The sequence below is a fragment of the Uloborus diversus genome, chromosome 2, assembly GCF_026930045.1.
Source record: "Uloborus diversus isolate 005 chromosome 2, Udiv.v.3.1, whole genome shotgun sequence".
In the NCBI taxonomy this organism is placed as follows: Eukaryota; Metazoa; Arthropoda; class Arachnida; order Araneae; family Uloboridae; genus Uloborus; species Uloborus diversus.
Window position 1 is genome coordinate 107,820,948 of NC_072732.1, and position 18,900 is coordinate 107,839,847.

The 18,900-nt window shown below is 34.3% G+C and overlaps 1 protein-coding gene across 3 annotated transcripts in view; it reads left to right on the forward strand.

The window, feature by feature from the left end:
- Positions 1–18,900, forward strand: part of LOC129235328 (uncharacterized) — a 114,821-nt gene that overhangs the window by 45,458 nt on the left and 50,463 nt on the right. For all 3 annotated transcript variants that reach the window (XM_054869094.1, XM_054869096.1, XM_054869095.1), the window contains exon 3: positions 7,435–7,520. In XM_054869094.1, coding sequence (XP_054725069.1) covers positions 7,454–7,520 — 67 coding nt within the window. In that variant the 5' untranslated portion in view covers positions 7,435–7,453. The remainder of the gene's footprint in view (positions 1–7,434; positions 7,521–18,900) is intronic.

Below are 18,900 nucleotides of genomic sequence, written 5' to 3' on the forward strand. Positions count from 1 at the left end.
CAACTGTCTACCGCATATCCACGTTATGAAAATCAAGAAACGAATTAAATATTGCGCTGTGCGTCTGCTATCAACCATATCGTTGCCAGTACACGTGAGTAAAGATGCGAATTAAATATTTTGTTCTGTGAATGGCAACATTGAATGGCATTTCATCATTTGTGATGTCACACGACAGAAGTGTAAACAATGAAAGTGCTCCGATTTAAAGAATTTTTTAAAAATATTAAACTTAAATAAATTATTTAAAAAATGGTTAGATCCTATGTTTTTAAGCATGCTTTTTCAGAAAAAAAAATACTTTTAAAATTTCGGAAACAACCCCATTACAAGTACAATTACTCAGTAGTTTAAAATTTCAAATTAACTAATGTGTGATAAGTCGTGAAATGCTGAATAAAAAGTGTACACTTTCTAATTATATAGGGTAGGTGGGGGTAAAACCCCGCGATTTAGAGTTTCTATAACATCATGGTCAAGAAGGGGTAGCTTTTCCCACTTTTTTAAATTAGGGTCGTAGAACGGTTTGTTAACTATAACTCCACCGAATTTAAACTCTGTCTTGTTTATAATTATCCAGAAATAAACAATTTAGTTGAAAATCGAAATTGCGGGGGTTTACCCCATTCAAGATGAATGTGAATAATAAGAATGACTGCTTGATGAAAATATTTGACAACACCTATAGTGTCATTGGTTTATTGTTATTCATCAGTATTGAACTCGAATATCTCATAAATTTAAGCAAGATTTTTTAAAAACTAGTATAAAAATGATTCCGTCTCCACAAGAGAAGGATTCATTTACGTGGGAAAATATGACAGTCGCATTATGAAAAATAACTTAATTGATTGAAGCTAAGCTATGTATAGTTGGGACGAACCTAACCTGGCTGCTTAATGAAGGCTCTCTTGATTCTTATCATAGCATTACGACGCGACGCTACCGGGTTAGTTTTACTACTGCCACTATAGGTACCTACGTTGCATATAGTTCACCCAGTTTAGTCGCTTAAAACAGTTATTGTGTTGTGAAATCATGCTGTCCTGTGAGGTTACGACAATTTTTTAATTTATGTCTTCATTTACTATGAATGACTTTGTGTGTGTTGCTGGTTACTGGAATATTTTTTAATACAAAAAACCCTTTTACATAGCCTTCTCCTTCTTGGCATATTGGAGTTATCTTGGCCACATTGCGCAGGGATAAGTTTTCGGTTTTCCCAGCACTGTTACTCAAAGTGAAGAGAAATCTTTCTTTTTTGAAAGCCCACACTTTTGTTCCATTTTTCAGAGATTTCTTCGTTCCATCTATTTGAACCGATTTTTAATGTCTACATACAAAACGCAGAAACGGTGGCAATTAAGTGCTTCATTAAAGCTTGACATTTCTCATGGTTTCAAATTGTTTTCTTTTATAAGCACTGGGACAGAAAATCATACGTACGTACATGAACAAAAAAAGGAAATTATATTATATTATTGGAAACATATTTGAGTTTAAATAGACGTAAGGTTTTATACATAAAATTCCTATTCAAATTAAATCTTTATGAATAAATGTCCAAAGTAGAATAAACTGCACTAAATGCATCCTAAACAAAAATGTCAATAAAACTTCAAAAATTACAATTTTTAGCGCAATGGAGCAAATCTCCACACTTTTGGAGATGCGGGGATTTACCCCAAAACATCTGCGGGGATTTTCCCCATTTTTCCACTTTATGAAAAACACTCCCCGTTGTTTTCAAACAGACATTAAAATAACTATTTTTACTCAAAGGTGAAGCTTGAACGCAACAGTATCAACATGTTACTTCTTGATTATTCTTTTCAAATCCTACATTTTCCAATGTTCAAATAATACTTTAGAAAAGTTAGATCAAAGTAGTAAAAAACAGATTTACCCCTTTTTGTCGTGTCTGGATTGCCTGGTAAGGACAAATTTTCATGACATACTAGATTTTAATAGGACAAACCAGCCACCTAAAAGTAAACTTCTCACTCCAAGGCGGTCAGGTCAAAAAGTCGGTGCGGGTTTTTACTTTACTTTTTGCAATACCGTCATTTTTCTTAAAAAATTCGCTAACACCCAAAACTCGACCTGTAGCGAAATACAAACAGAAATTTATTTATTTATATTGGCCTTTTAAATTGAACTTTTCAGTGAATCCAAATGGATTCGTATTCATAGATATGAATCCGAAATGGTTTGGATTCATATAGGTGTGAATTCGAATAGATTCGGATTTATAGGTGTAAATCCAAATTTCGTATTCGGATTCACGCTTGCAAATATGAATCTAAGTTTCGTATTCGGATTCACGCTTGCAAATATGAATCTATTCGGATTCGAATTTACGAATACGAATCTGCCAATCTCTGGCCTGCCCCTGTCCCTCTTTTTTTATTTTGAGCTGAATACGCCCTGGAGCGTTGGGCAGGGCTGCAGAATCGGAAGGAAAATGACCGACTATTTTAAAGCCTGAATCCTAATCAACTAACCTATACCTGAATCCTAACCTATTTAAAGTTCTGAATTTTTTACCCAAAAATCAGTCCGACTCCAGGACTCCGACTTTGAAGCCGTGTCGCTAAAAAAATCGTCTTACTCATCAGCTGTGTTTTTTTTTTTTTTAATTTGTACCGAATATATATATATATATTTCAAATTAGTTTGCTTTGTTACTAAACTTTGCGAAAATTCCTCACCAGGAAGGCAACAGCCCCCTAAAAAGCTCTGCGCCCAAAAAAAATATGATGCAAAACTACGTGAAACGGAGTGAGAGGCTATCAATCCTTGCGTTGAGAGAGAAAAAATGCGTACATCACAATCACAAGAGAAAGAAAGTAGTTGTGATCGTACTGTATCAAATGACGTCCGTTAATATCCCGTGCTGGGATCAGACGATCGTGGTTGAATTTTTTAATTATTTTTAACGGTTTCAGCAAGGTTCAGGGCTGTTTTAAATACGTGTAGGATTTCTTCTCACTGTCAGGAAAATTAATATTTAAAAAATAATAATAGCTTTCTAATGTTGACTTATTTTCTTGAACACCTGGCATTAGCAAAAGGAAAATCCTGAAATAAAAATTCCATCTTCGTATTCCACTGAAAATTAATTTTTGAAACATGTTCTTATTTTTGAAAATTTGAAACCCAGGTACTATAGTTCACCTTTGTTTTCTGACGAGTTTTTGACCTAGCTCAGACGTATGGCACCCGAAAATGCAAGTATTCCTGATTTTGGTTAATTATCACTCCATTTGACCGCTCTAACAGTTGTCCGGACGACCTTGAGAGACGTCCTCTAAGCAGACGACTGTACGCCGCCATGTTGTGACCTATTTTTTTTTACATTTTTATTACAAGATGAGACTTGAGGTTCAATCTGACAGTAACTGTCAAAACAAGCCCGGAGAGTACAAACGAAACGTGCCTCAGATCTCACGGATGGCAATTCTTTTTAAGAAAGGAGACGAATCGAATCACTCGTTCTATGCGAAGAAACTGGAATGGGCGAATAATATCTGGAATCGACTCTTAAAAAATCGTTCGTTTCAACGAGTGGTATTCTTCAACTGAAAGAAAGAGTGCATAATTGATTGAAAAACATCCTTTTGAAGTGGATATTTTCCACGAAAAAGTCTGTTTTTACCATTCATGAGAATTGTTAATAAGGGCAGATCTAGAAATTTTTGAAAGAGGTTCAAGTTTTAATAGCCAGAGTGTTACACCACCTACGTAAAAACATAATCAGTTAAGCAGGGGTGCCCAAACCCCCAAGGGTGATGGCTTACCTGAGATCAGAACCCATTCAAATGCCTCGCCCCTCCTCTCCCTGAATTTTTCAATGGCGCAACCTGTGCCATGGATCACATTAAAAGTAATATTTCTTCCGGCAGACAGGCTGGTCACGTTACCGTACCTTGAGATTACATCTATAAAATAGTTGGATATATTTACGTGCACATTTTATAGCGCATCCAACACTAGCACACAACATGTAGTTTGAGAAGGAAGAGTGTTCTGAAAAACCGTTAAGCTCGATAAAAATGATTTTTTTTTTTTGAAAATGAACAAAACTCATTCTTGTCACGGGGTCTGCTGACCCCTTATCCCTCCCCTGAATCCGCCCGTGAATAAGGGTATATTCATCGACCATAATGTCACATACCATATAGGGCTCATGGAAATAATTGTTTAAACTTTGCAAGGTTATAAAAAGAAAGCAAAAGCGGTGCAACCTATAGTTGTTCTGTGGAAAACAAAAAGTAACTGTGGAAAATCATCAGTCCAATCTTTTTCCATGAGATGATTCAGTGAGTGTTAAAATTGGAATGTCTATCAAGATTTGCTACACTACAGTTTTGGGGTCAATCTACCAAAAAACTGTTATTTTGTCCCGCACGTAACGTCTCATATATTTCATTAAAAATAATACAGTAAAACCTGTGAATTTGACCACTCTTGTAAGCAGGGCTGCGGAGTCGGAAGAAAAATGACCGACTCCGACCCCGACTCCGACTCCTGGATTTTGAAACGCCCGACTCCGACTCCAACTCCGACTCCGGATTTTTTTTAAATTGTATTTTTTCAACTCCCTCTCTCCCTTCAGGGGAAGGGGGAAAACCTCTAAACAGAGATTGAAGTATTAATTCCTTTTTATGAAAATTTCGCATTTTGTTTTTTATTGTAAACCCAAGACGCATACAACGTCAGAAATTCAATTTAAAAATCAAATTTTCCAATAGTTACGAGTTAAAAAGTGAGATGACTTAAAAATCCCTTTTAAAAAATTTGAAAAGGATTATCTGTAATTTGCTCCCCTTTAATGTTTAACAAATAGACATTGATCAAATCGTGTGCTTTTAATTTTTGAAAGGAAAACAAAAACCTTTTTTTCTAAATCCAAGTTCTTGAGAGGGGGTGGTTTGCCCCGGGTGACACCCATCTGGTAGATGGTAACCAAAGTTAATTTCAGAGTTTATAAAAATATATAAATACTTTAATTCTGAAAATTTTCGCGAATATATTTTAAATTATATTTCATCAATAAAATTGCAACGAAAATAGGGCGCATATACATCAGGAGCTAATTTTACACAAAATGCGGCGGTATACAAATTTGTACGAATAGCTTTTACTATACCTATATTTCTCATTCGCAAAATTTTTAATTTAAATTTTATTTGCTGCTTTAGAGTTAACCTTAATATGAAGATTTTAAGATTAACTGCAATTATTGAGTGTTGTAATCAAGAAATCATTTACACTTATTTTGTTCCATACTTTTTAGTGAGAACCAAGCTTATAAATAGTCTTAATAAAGAAAAAACCATTAGATTATTTCGTCGGATCTTTTGGATTCGTGCTTTCGCGCCAGAACTTTTTTGAATTTGCCGTTCAACCTTAAACGTTTCAACATTAGCTACGGGCCTCAACTTACTAATTTGTTACGTTTCTTTTACTATTTTACAACTGAGATCGAACAAAACACTATATTTCTATTTTTATTTGTAAGTGATTACTTGAAAATGTTAGGCAACAACGTTTGCTGACAGTTGCTATTAGTTAAGTTAAAAAGCAAGCAAACTAGGGGACGGCTACAGAAAGTTCTGTAAGCACTCAAGCTAGCTGATTGCCATAATGGCAGTTATTTTCTCATTAGTATCTTTTCATACATGTAATCGAACCAATTGGAAGTCAGTTTTTAAAAAATGCAAGGAGAGTCAGCGAAAGGGAAAGAAAAAAAGAAGCCCGGAGTCGGAGTCGGAGTCGGCATGTTTTCTAACAACTCCGACTCCGACTCCTTTACCTCAAAATCTGTCCGACTCCGACTCTTCGACTCCGACTCCGACTCCACAGCCCTGCTTGTAAGTTGACCACCTGTCTAAGTTGACCGCTTTTATCAGGCACGGAATTAGCCATTTCCATATAAATCACCTTTTGTAAGTTGACCACCTGTTTAAGTTGACCACTAAAGTAGTGCACCGCAAGTGGTCAACTTACACAGGTTTCATTGTACTTTAAAAGGGAAATAAACACAATTTTGTTGCTTAACAAATCACAAACATGTCTGATTTTTTTAAGCAAAAACTTTTGTCCTTATCTTCTTAAATTATTACTTTTTAATGAAATATATCAACCGTCAAGTGAGGGACAAAGAGGCTACTTTTTAGTGAAATGGACCTTTTGTTGTTTCCACAGCTGGGGGAAAAAATGGTAATTTCACGCTACAGAAAAATCATGCATATTTATATTGGTACTTAGCTGTATGTTTTTTAATAACAAATCGAAATCAATTGAACTGGTTGCCGAGTAGGGGAATGTGGAGCAAAGTGAGATAGCGGGCGAAGTGAAATGGTGAAATATTTACTCTACTTTTAGCGCCACCTAGCTAGTAATATTTTAGCTATGAAGTAACATATGTAGTCTATTCCATTCGAGAAAAAAATACTTCTGAAAACCATAGAATATGATAATAGAAGCAATTTTCAAAAATCGTCACTCATATTGTAATATTTTGCTGTAAATCAAAAATTTATTTTTGATCTTATTAAATGATAAAGTTCTTGCAATTAACTTTTGAAATATTAATTGAGACCTTCTAATATTCGGTGCAGTATTTATTTAGTTAATATTAAGCTTATTTGTATTTTACATGTTTTGTACAATTAGACAAGTACATGCGGAACAAAATTGATGGGGCAAAGTGAAATAGTTAATTTAGTTTAATTATTTAATCATTTATTAAATCACTTATGTACTCTTTATTATCACAATCTAGGTTACTAATATCCAAAATGGATCCAAATAAATACCCGGGTATTTTACATCACTAAATCGAATAGAAAACATTTCATTTTTCACATTGTGAAAATTTTCTCCTCTTTTTTAAGCTGCATTAAAGTAGTGAATCTTATGGAGCTGAAACAGAAATTCATACTAGAAAGAAAATGTTTGAATTAATTTCGAAATTTGCCGCCCCTAAAATCTGCCGCCCTAGGAGCCCGTTTTTTTTTATTCGAAAGGAGAGTTGATCAAGAGTGTTCTTAGCTAGGTTGCGTCTTCGGATGACTTTAATTAACGAAGATATTAACTAAAAACCTAAAAAAGGTTTTTCGCTATTTTTGCTGTGAAAACATATTTAAAAATTTAGTAGCAAAATAAAGAGTTTTTTTTTCTGCGTCTGATAGAATGTGTTTGAAAATTTTTATCTGTTGCCAGTTTAAACTTCTTCACTAATAAAATGCTTGTAATTGATTTTTAATAGTATAAGACTTTTAAAAAGATTTTCAATTTTCCTTCTTGATTCTACATTTGGGAATCAGTCGGGGATTTTTAAATTTTTAATTTTAGTTACTTGTTGTTTCTCATATGTTATCAAACGGTATTTTAATTTGGAAAATATTTTATTTGTATTTCTGAAAGGTCTGAACATAGATGATGGATGATGTTTTCGCAGTTGTGTAGAGCCAGACCAAGAACACTTTGGAATAAATTCGCTGCAAGACAACGTAAGAATTTTTCAGAATGGGTTTTCTTTCAAGAATGAATGTTTGTTTTTAATATGTTTTGAAAATATAAACTGAAAAACAAAGGAAAGGGGTGACACATATAAATGTGAAGTAAACGTGATACAATGGGGTCGTTTCCAAAATTTTAAAAGTATTTTTTTATGAAAGAGCATGTTTAAAAACATAGAATCTGACCATTTTTTAAATAATTTCTTTAAGTTTAATATTTTTAAAAAAATACTTAAATCGGTACTCTTTCATCGTTTAACACTTCTGCCGATGACATCACAAATGATGAAATGCCATTCAGTGTTGCCATTCACGGTCCAAAATATTTTTCTATTCCAATTTTAAGAACAAAAATATCATAAGATGGACGAGTAAATTACGAAATTATACCGTAACATGGGCACAAGCCAATTGGCGAGAAAATTCACCATACATTATTTGTAAATAATGTATGGCGCATCTTTACTCACGTGTATTGGCAACGATATGGTTGATAGCAAGCGTAGAGCGCGATTGGTGCATCATTTGTGACGTCATAAAGACCACGCCTTGTTTGAAGAATCGGACATTTTAAAAAATTAATTAAAAAATCACTATTAGGAAAATGAAAGTATTTTCTGAGTCCATGTTTTTTTTTTTTTTTTTTTTGCTTGAATCGGACATTTTAAAAAAATAATTAAAAAATCACTATTTGGGAAAATGAAAGTATTTTCTGAGTCCATGTTTTTTTTTTTTTTTTTTTTGCTTATTCTATCAATTTTAGTGACAAAAAGTACTACTTTTGACTGAAGGAAACAACCCCATTACTAAATCTACGCTCATATACGGGAAAGAAAATTTGTTCAGAGCTACGTGGGTGAATATACGGTAAATGATTTTTTTTTTTGTATCCCCAAAGAAAAAGTCATCTGTTTAGTTTAATACTCATTATTTCGCTAGTTGCCGTTATTTTTGAGTTTGTAAAGATGAAAACCAAAATATTTTTGATTTTTTTTTTTTTTTAATTTTTTTTTTTTATAAGGCACCAGGGGAAAATGTTGTCAGGGAAGTGACATTATTAGCAGAGTTATCTATGTTATTCTCTTAATTTTTTTCCCTTTTCATTTTTTATCTAATCGTTCCACTTTTCTTTCTCTTTTAATTCAGAATGTTTATCCGGATTATTTTTAATTCTTTGGTAAAGTAATCTTTCAGTTTCACACTTTTTTCCCACTATTATGTTTCCCAGTATACTCCCTGTTTTCTTCTTTTTAATGTCCGTCATGATATGTGAGCTCGAATGAGCAACTAGAACAAAAAAATAAATAATAATAATAATAATTAATAAATAAATAAATAAATAAATAAATAAAGCTTTATAATCTTAAGATGAATATGTGTTCCCAGTGGCACAAAAAACGCTAGAGGAGTGACGCCAGAGAAGTGACAAAATTCCACATAACTTGTAAAACCAACATCACGCAATCTTTTTACTAGAACTTAAATGTAATCCATGATGTCTGCACACAATAAACATTTCATTCTACAAGTTTATATTTACGTAACGATAAAATATAAAAACATACATTTACCTAGTGCAACGACTGGCGCAAGCACGCTTTGGGGCAGTTAAAACGAGAATTGATGCGATATTATTTGAATTTTGATTGAAACAGTTAGCTTGCTTTTAACTTTAGTGTGTATTACGCGGATTATTTGCGGTCAAGGTCATTCTTTAGCAGTTTAAATGTTGAATTTCTGTCTTTCAATTTTGCCAGGTGAGGATGACACTATTCTTCTGTGACGTAAAAAATCACTTTTTTTGCATATTAATAAATACATTTTTAATGAGTTTTGATAAAATGTGCATTGATGTTTATTTAGGAGTAATGATTACAGTAAAATACATTATGTCAGGTTATTTAAAAAAGAACGCTGAACGTGTTTGCACAAAAAGTCGAAAAAAAGGAAGCCAGGGAAGTCATTTTAAACTATTTTCAGCATATTAATGCTAAAATGAAACAGTTATCGAGAATTGACCGGGTGGGCCAAATAAAAGATAATATTCTTTATTAATGAAGCGTACGATAAGAATAATATAATTTTTTTTACCTTAAAAAATTCTATGCACCGTTGAAATTCAAATAGCGCATATTCACCTACGTATACTCATTTCTCGCTCGACTAAATGAAATATAAATCATTAATTTAGTGTTTTATTGTGGTTTTTTTCTCAACAAATAAAATACTTTGATCGTACTTAAAGGACAACATGATTAAGAAAAATATTTTCAGTCAAATATTCCTGCACATACATTTCGCAATCAATGTCTAGAAACTCCTGATTTGAACAATATTATTACAGCAACTATACCTCAGACTTACAAGCTTATTAAAGTTTATCCCGTTTCACCTTCAGTTTTCTTTTTATGATAATAGTAATCAGAGTTCCCAGTAGATTGTTTTGAATGATACCGTGCCTTGAAGATAATGATGAACCAGTCTGGTTGACCTTAAGACAATTTATAATAATAAAAGAATAGATTTATCTGCAGCAGAGGAAGTGTTTCCCATCCCTTCTTGCTATGTCCCTTTCTTTGAGAGTAAGTGATCCATGACAACTCTCTCGAAAATAATCCAACGCCATTGCCTATTAGCGTCAGCCTGGATCTCCACTATCTGGTGTATAGATTGTTAAACCATTCAAAAATCGAAAAGTTTCACTAGAACGCAATTTTTAGTTCTTGCAAAAGTATTGAACAAAATAAATTTTAAATAAACGAAGTTTTTAAATCAACTCAAAGAAATATAGTGGGGCTCTGATAACTTCAGACATGATTTTGAAAATTAGCCACCTCTTTTTGAGTTAATAAAGAAGAGTAACTGGCGCTGAGCAGAGTTGAGATGCTTCAGTAATAGTGTAACGAAAACAAATTCAGTTGGAAAATTTTTACACGTCAAACCACAAAAACAGCAAGATCGTAATTCGACTTATCAGAGCCACACTATATGACTATTATTTTTGTTGTTGTTATGTTATTATCATTGCAATTATTATAAAAATACATAATAAATTAAAAAGTAAGTGAACAAGAAAGAAACAAAAACAATAGCGCAAAATTAGCGGCTTCTGGTTTTGATTTCGATTTTTTATCAGCTTTTCTTTTCAATTCTCGAAAAAAGTTTTATGCTACGAAAAAAAATGTCTCCTCTCTATATTAATTTCCCAAATTGTAATAAAAATAAAATCGTTTTAATTTTAGAATGGCTTTTTGAGTAGTTTCGAAATCCATAGCTCATTTAGGTGGAATGATATTATCATTGTTTCTCACGTCACGAGTTAACTCGTGCTTCAGGACGTTCATTGTTTCTTTTGCGGCCAAAATTAAATCCAGAAAATATAAATTAAAATAAACTTTGATAGGAAAAGTTCTACTCTAACTTAAAATGATTCAGCAATACATCTACCATGCTCCAAAAGACTAATGTAACGAAACTGGAGGAAAGAGAAGTTCTGAAGAGTGTATCATAAAGAAAACCTATGGTATTTCTAGCAAAGCAATTATTTGAAAATGCGCAATTTAACTCGAAAGAAACGCGGAATGTATCAGATTTTAAGTTCAACTTTACGAATGTTCGAGTTTGGAGGCCTGTGAACAAACAAGTCAAGTTCTTGAGATTTAAGGCTTATCTCCGCAACCAATAAAACAAGGCTAGTTCAGATCTTGAAAACCCTTGAATTTAGTTGTTAATTCTATTTTAATTAATTTAAATATTCCAAAGCTGTTATTCATTGGAAAAAACCATTATGTTTGTTTTAAGATAGCCACCCTCACCCCACCTCTTCATATGAGCAGTGTATTGATGATGCTTAGTAAGATCTCTATGAGTAACTGTTTGAGCCATTTAAACCTACCTACTCTACAAACTCATCTCTTTCTTTTACTGTAAATGCTGAACTAAAGCGAAGTTGTTGTTTTTCTTTCTGAGTAAATCCACTTTAGAAGCTTTCTTTTGATTCTAAAAACGTTTCTTAAAATTTCATTTCTAATACAGTAAAATCTGTCGATAGCGATACTGTTGGAATCAAAAAATAATATTGTTATAGACAGGTTATCGTTATAGACAGTTTGAACTTTTATACCCCGACACCTTCTTCTACTTATCCAGTTTATATAATATAGAGAATTTTGTTTAGAAAACTGAACTTGATCCAAGTAATTTAAAATTTGAGCAAAATATAAATGTTTCATAATAAATTAATAATTGCTAATTTAACCATTTAACAATTTTAAGCTTTTATAATTATTGAAAATGAGAAGTGAAAACTTATACATACACTAGGCAGGGACATATTCGTTACTAACAGCATTAGGAACATTTTTGCTCAATTCAAGTTTGTTCATTTTTAATATTGTCCTTTAAAGAAAATAATAATGATAGCTATTGTCAACAAAGAAATTTCTAATTTTTCTTTGCATCAACTTGTTTTAATTCTTTATCAACTGGATGCTAATATAGTTATGCTGTTTTCCCCATCGACCTGAATTTTTCTAGCATTTTGTTTCCATCTTTAGTTATCGCCTATTCGAGTTGTAGTTTCAAAGGTAGAAAAAGTTGTGATGATGATATATGCACAAGTTTTTGCTTTTTAAAAAAATGCATAATTATTGTTATAGACAGGTGCATAAGAAATGTGAATATCGCAGTAGGGAGGTTGAAAATACATTAATTAAATGAGAATGTTGCCGGGACCAAAGAAAGTACAGGTTTATTGCAATAGACAGTATTACATGAAATACGCCTCAAGCTCAGTTAATTCCAGCCGAGGACTGCAGTTTCGTGCTTATTAGCACTCATCAGCCCGGCATAGGATTGACTGAGCTGGAGGTGGAAAACCTCTTAAGGAAGCCAAGAGTGCCTAACAAACTGGTAGCCAATACAGAATAGGGAAGTTGCAACCTATTAAATGTTCATATTTTGGCTATTGGATATTGTTAATTGACCCTCAAAACTAAGAAATTCACCATCGCCGAATTTTGAAACACCGTGATTGTTTTTTAATGAATTTTTAAAAATTCACGCGCAAAATTGCGTTTTTCTGAAACGTCACGAACTTACGTCACAGGGCACTAATGGGCAGCCTTTCGCCGAAGATCCCTTGTTTTCGCTAGGGATATTTTGAGCGCACTGATATTTTTATTTTTTAGAAATTCAATAATCCTTTTGAACACACTATGGAGGCCGAATTCGTTAAAGCACAATCTAAATAATCTTCCTCAAGTAACATCAATGATGATATTCGAATATTTCCGAGAGGAAGAGAGGTTTAATGTTCCAGAAACGCGAGGAGTTAAATGCGAGGAGATAAGCCTTTTACGTTTCGTCTTCGAAGTCGAATGCACGTCCTTCGGTTTCTCCCCTATCGGAAGAGCGCATGACGTCACTTCCTATGCCATTTGAGGTCACAAGCGCTTGAACTTTAAAAATTGATTTAAAAAAAACTACTTGTCGTATCGCAAAAATTTTTTCACCTATGATATTCATACATGTTACTCTATCATATAAAAATAAAATTGAAAAATCGAAAACTTCCCTATTAGCACTGACCAGACGAGTGACCGAAACAATGATTCGGTTAAACTCGAATATTGAAGGCAAAGCAGGTATATTCAGTAAGTTACCGCCTTATATATAGGGCGGTAACTTACTGAATGAACAGTATTGTTTATACCCTGGTTTCACTGTATGTCAAATCGCTCACTCCTTTCAACAACATCATATCTAAAAAACCGTGATTTTTCAGGAGAGAGATTTTAGAAATTAAAATAAGATATCCTGCGGTAAAACTATATTTTAGGCCACTGATTGAACTTTACATACGCATTTTTTTTTTTTTTTTTCAAGAAAGTCTAGTGTTTCTTCTCTGATGAAGAAGTAGTGTAGAAGTGTAAGTTTTAAAAAGTTGCCTTTTATTTATGACGTTCCTGCACGAAATTTCATTGACATATTTTGAGATATTTGAAGTATCTCAAAATATGTCAATATTGTACCTAAATGTTCGCCTTACGATATCGACATAAAAGCAAATAGTGTATTCTTGGCCAAAAATAGAAATGAAAAATGCTCTTTTTTTTTTTGCTTGCAATACTGTTTTCGGAATAAATAATATTATCTTTCACTAAACACGCAGATGTTTCAAGCCTAATGGATCAAGTACAACCCAAGATGTGACATTCTTGAAAAAAAAAAGGAAAAAAATTATGAAAATAGTTGAAAATGCAAATATGATGAGCGATGAAGCAATCCTTATCAAATGAAGCAATAGAGACACTGAATACGAACTTGCCTAATAATTTGTAATATGTAGAAAAATTACGTTTCAGTTTCGTATCTTTTCTTCACAAGCAGATGAGGTGCGCAGAACTGCCCGATTAGGAAGAAGAATTCTGCGCGCGGCAAGTTTTCAGATTTTATCTTTTAAATTTATTTTAAAGAACAGTATTACTCAGATGCTTTGTCTACAAATTTTGGATGTCTGCTTTTTGATATGTTGCAAAGAAAATCAGTAGTTATAGAATCGTGGTTATATTTAAGGTGCTACAGCTCTGTGAAGTTAAGTGCATAGAATTCGACTACTTTCCCCTACTGGTTCTTGAGTGGCTCAAGTTCAATTCTTATTTTTAAGTTAGTCAGCAACTACGATTAGGCGCCTTGAATGGGAATAAGACAGTAGTTAAAAAGAGATCCAAATCGTACAGTTACTCTGAAGTTCGATCAGTAACTCAGCCTAAAAAGGAAAAAATGACTAAAATCTGCGAATGTATGTCCGCATAGAAGATGTTCCACTTGGATCAGTAAGTTACCTCTCCTAAGCCAGGGCTAAGGCAGCTAGCTACATACCAAAAACCAGATGATAATCTCCCCAGTTATCACATCCTGAGACTGCAGTTTCGCTCTTATTAGAACCCCTCAGTCAGGAATAGTGAATAATCGAACCGGAGGCAGATGTCATCTCATTGAAGCTGAGAGCGCCAAGAAAGTGGTGGATAAAATGAATTTATCTCACCAGCGAGTATCTGCAGCTTGGTGCGGTTCGACTCGTGAATTGAAGGCAAAGCTTTGGGCATTTTTAGCAGTAAGTTTACCGCCCTAACTAAATTTCATAGTGAGCAACAATTATTTTTTACAATTATATATTCCCAGACGTACGATGCTCGGGACCTGATCATTGGCTCTAATCTTATCAAACTCCACGCTCAAAATATCTTTATCATCATTATACGATTAAGATACTACTTTAACAACATTACTAAATGTCCGAAAATGATACTGAATATAGTTATGCTAAGTGAAGAATTGTATATAAGGAGGGTAGAGAGAGAGACTCATTAGCAGCGCTACTGTTCCTTGGCACCATTAAGACTGTGGGCTGATTCGAACAGTAGGGAGAGAGGACAGCCCATGTCTGACGCGCGACTTGCCTCTGTCAACCATAAGCAGTGTTATTAAGCGATGATAATATGTCATTAACCCAATGGAACTACCATTACGGTGGCTAACTCATATAATGATGTTCATCAGTCTTTTGTTTTTTTTTCGAATGAAGGGCACCGTCATACATGAGCAGGGTCCATCTGTTGCGTAGAATGTGCCGTATCTTAATGGTACGAGAGCGGCCAAGAGCTGAATGCTGATCATGATGAGAGATGCCCCAAAAGAGAAAAATGGATTGGCTTTCATTTCTGCTGTCTGAGAGGACTTCCGCGAATTTATTCAGAGACCACAAAACTGCAATTACGACTCCTTTGCCACCAAACGCATGCGGGATAATCAGAGTATTGCTAATAATTCGAGGAATCAACCGTGCTGGAGAAAGAAAATTAGTAGCATGTATTGATTTTACCGCTAAGGAAAAGATAAAAAGTTGCAATAGGTATAGTGCTGGCAAAAAAAAAAAAAATCTTTACATTTGGTTGGCAATTAAAAACTTTACATGCAAACTACTTGTCATGATTTTACTTGACATACTCCCTAGAGATTTGACCGAATATTTGGTATTCCGTCAAATCACTAGGGAGCATGCCAAGTAAAACCATGACAAGAAGTTTACATGTAAAATTTTCAATAGCCAACCAAATGTAAAGTTTTTTTTTTTTTTCTTTTTTTTTTTGCCGGCACTGTATTTCCGAAGATATTTAAGGTAACTACTCGATGTGTGTGTTCAGAATCCTAACACTATATCATTAATAGATTTAATCATAAATAAAGAACGACAAAATTTTATGATCCAGGAAGGTTCCAGACAAACTATTTCTCAGCGTTTGTAGGAGAATTCAGTGTGCTATATGGCTTCTGAATGGTTTTTGTTTTGAAAGAATCAGTAGTCAAGTAGCTCAAGGCGGATTTCATTTCCGATCCAGTTTAGGTGGCTAATCTTAAAATTTTAACTGGGGACTCTGCATTCGAAGGTATCAAAAGTTTGTTGGTAATATTTTACCGGTGCTGTAAAATCCGTAAAAGCTGTCCTAATGTTGACCGAAAAGTTGCCGAATTTGTAAAAATGCCAGTTTGTCAGAAACAGACAGGGTTTTTGTGGGATTTTTTTTCGTCTTGCCAGAATGCCGAGTATCTGATGGATTCGGCCAGGTTGTTGGGTGCCAAGTTCTCGAGACTCTACGGTATAAAAATATTGTTTCCGTGAGAGGTCTTTGTTAATGTTTGTGGCAAAGGAATAATAATAGGAAAAACGGTCATAGAAAGTGGCACAATTTGGCTGCTACAGCCGAATTTTTTCTCACAACTCTTATGGAACTAACGAGTCGTCAGTAATAAAATTAAATGATGACTGCGAAATCATGTTTGTTTTTTATTGATCTCTGCTCATTTCATGGCGTTTTAGTCCGGTATTCAAGATTGTTTACCCTTTCGTGAGTGTAGTCCAATCAATGAACACATTGTAGCGTGCATGGAATATGCGATAATTTTTGACTTCAGAATATTGTTAGGGGTCGTTAGTAAGTAAACATACTAAAAGTCCCCGACCCTGGGGGGTGAGCTAAAGGTAAGAAGGAGGGGGGAAGAAAATTTTGGGTTTTTCGAGAAAACGTCGGAAACGGTGGAAAAAATGCGTTTAAAATAAAAATTCAAACTAAATAAACTTACTATGAAATTGCTTCTACACATATTTGTCAAATTTTCAAAAATTTTCTAGGTATATGTTATTAAAACTCGACGATTTTCGAAGAAGTTCCCTCTTTTTGTCAAACATTTACTCTTAGTACCTCCCAATATCAGTATGCATAAAAATTGTCAATGACAAAGTTGTAGATCATAAAATTACTTTCAATTTGATATACTACTTTGTAGCATTTTATTCAACCAATCGAAAGTTATAGGGTTTCAAACCCGCACCTTCATAGCAAAAAATGGAACACTTGCCATTCGTAAACACTAAACTGACTCGAACAGTCCAGTCAATGAATACATTATAGCGTGCATGGAATATGCGCTAATTTTCAACTTCAGAAATTTGTTAGGGTTAGTTAGGAGGTAAAGATGTCGAAAGTCCCCGCCCCTGAGAGGTGAGCTAAAGTAAAAAAAGGGGGGGGGGGTTGCAAATTTTGGGTTGTTCCATAAAAGCTCTAAAAGAGCTAAAAATATGTTTCAAATAAAAGTGGAAGTTAACTAAATTATCTATGAAATTGATTTTTAAACATATTTGTCAAATATCAAGTTGTTTTCGATGTATACGTACAAAAAAAACAAATTTTCAACTGGCTCTTTTTCTCCCCCATGAGTGCCAAAGTCAAATATGCACTCAAGGGATCGGGAACAGGCCGCAATCATGCGACATGTCTACTGACGATTTTTTTCATTTCGAAAATCCATCGACTGAACACTTTAACTACGGGTTTAAACCTGCGACTAAAGGCTTATGAAGCCAGTGTCTTACCACTACGACATCCAGCAGTGCAAGCTATCAAAAGTTATGAATTTCTAACCTGTACACTCAATGCCGGTGTTTTTCTTGAATTGAGTATGGTGACGCTACTATTATAATTAACATTTTAACAATAGAAATTAGATATTTGCAATTGACGAAAAATAATCTTTTGCAATATTCTTTTTATTACATCATTACTAATCACGTTTTAAAAGTATTTTACAAATGAATACGGAATGACAGTAATTAAAAAATGAAAATATAACTTTACAAAGGTGACATCTTGGTATTCTTGAGGCGGAAATGTCGAGGCTTATTCATGCTCATCGGCATTGGAAACGGTGTCCACAGAGATTGGCAGTGTATCAATGTCATCGTCGTCGCCTTCGTCATGAATACATAGTTTAGCGCCGTTGTTGCAATTGCTCTTGCAATGCAGGCATGCGGCATAGTAGTTTAGCGAAGCTTTTCTACAACAGCACCTGCCGCTGTCACATCCTTTGGTGCATCGACGAAAAATCATTTTTTAGATTTCGTCAGGAGCAGCATCCAACTCCGAGAGTTTTGGAACTAGTTGATCATGCCTCCTTTCCCAACCCCATTTCGTTGACTCGCCATTGGGCTCTTCCCTTAGTTACAGGTGTACTTGGTGGTATGTCCGGAATGCTTGCTGCTTAAGCGCTTCATCAGTTGGAGGGAGAGTTGAAAGATCAGCCTTCATGTTTGCAGCTATTTTGATGAAAGATTTGTATCGGAACTCGTTCATAGACTTTTCCGTGGCTGGAGCACATACCATGAGAGAGTACTCATGATCCCAACAGTCTCAATGAATTCAGGAGAAGAACCACTGTCAAATGCATGCTGTACGATTTTAGATCTCTGGTATAGTTTAACAAACCCCACTTTACTCCTGCGATACGCTGCAGATGTTGAGTCGCAGCCTGTGAATGCATGTAAAAATAACAATTGAACATTGTCCTTCATTTTCAAATCTAGCTGAAGCTGTTGTGAGGAATATACAGCAGTCTTGACTTCCTCTGCTGGGTTTTATCAGTAGAATGTCGCGATCAGTTGGGGTTTTGGCAACCAAGAGAACAGCTAAGTTGACGTCTTCTCCAATAACAGCTACGGAAGAATTTTGCGATCTGACGATAACTGTCTTCACAATATCAAAGTCAGCATCACCTAACGCTTGGAGTGTATTTATACCATTTTTTAACAGATGCATCTTCAACAGATTTATCATCTGACTCTTATTATGGACATTTGAAAGAAAATCATTTTGTTTAACTTTCACCTCACTTTCCAAACTGGCATTGCACACATCTCTTTAACCGATATCGTCGGTTCAGTTCGGCTGCTTTTGTGCTTTCTGATGTGTCAGTGTGCCCATCAAAAACCACAGTACATCCCCTCCCATTGTAATGGGTGCTTAGAAATTTAACG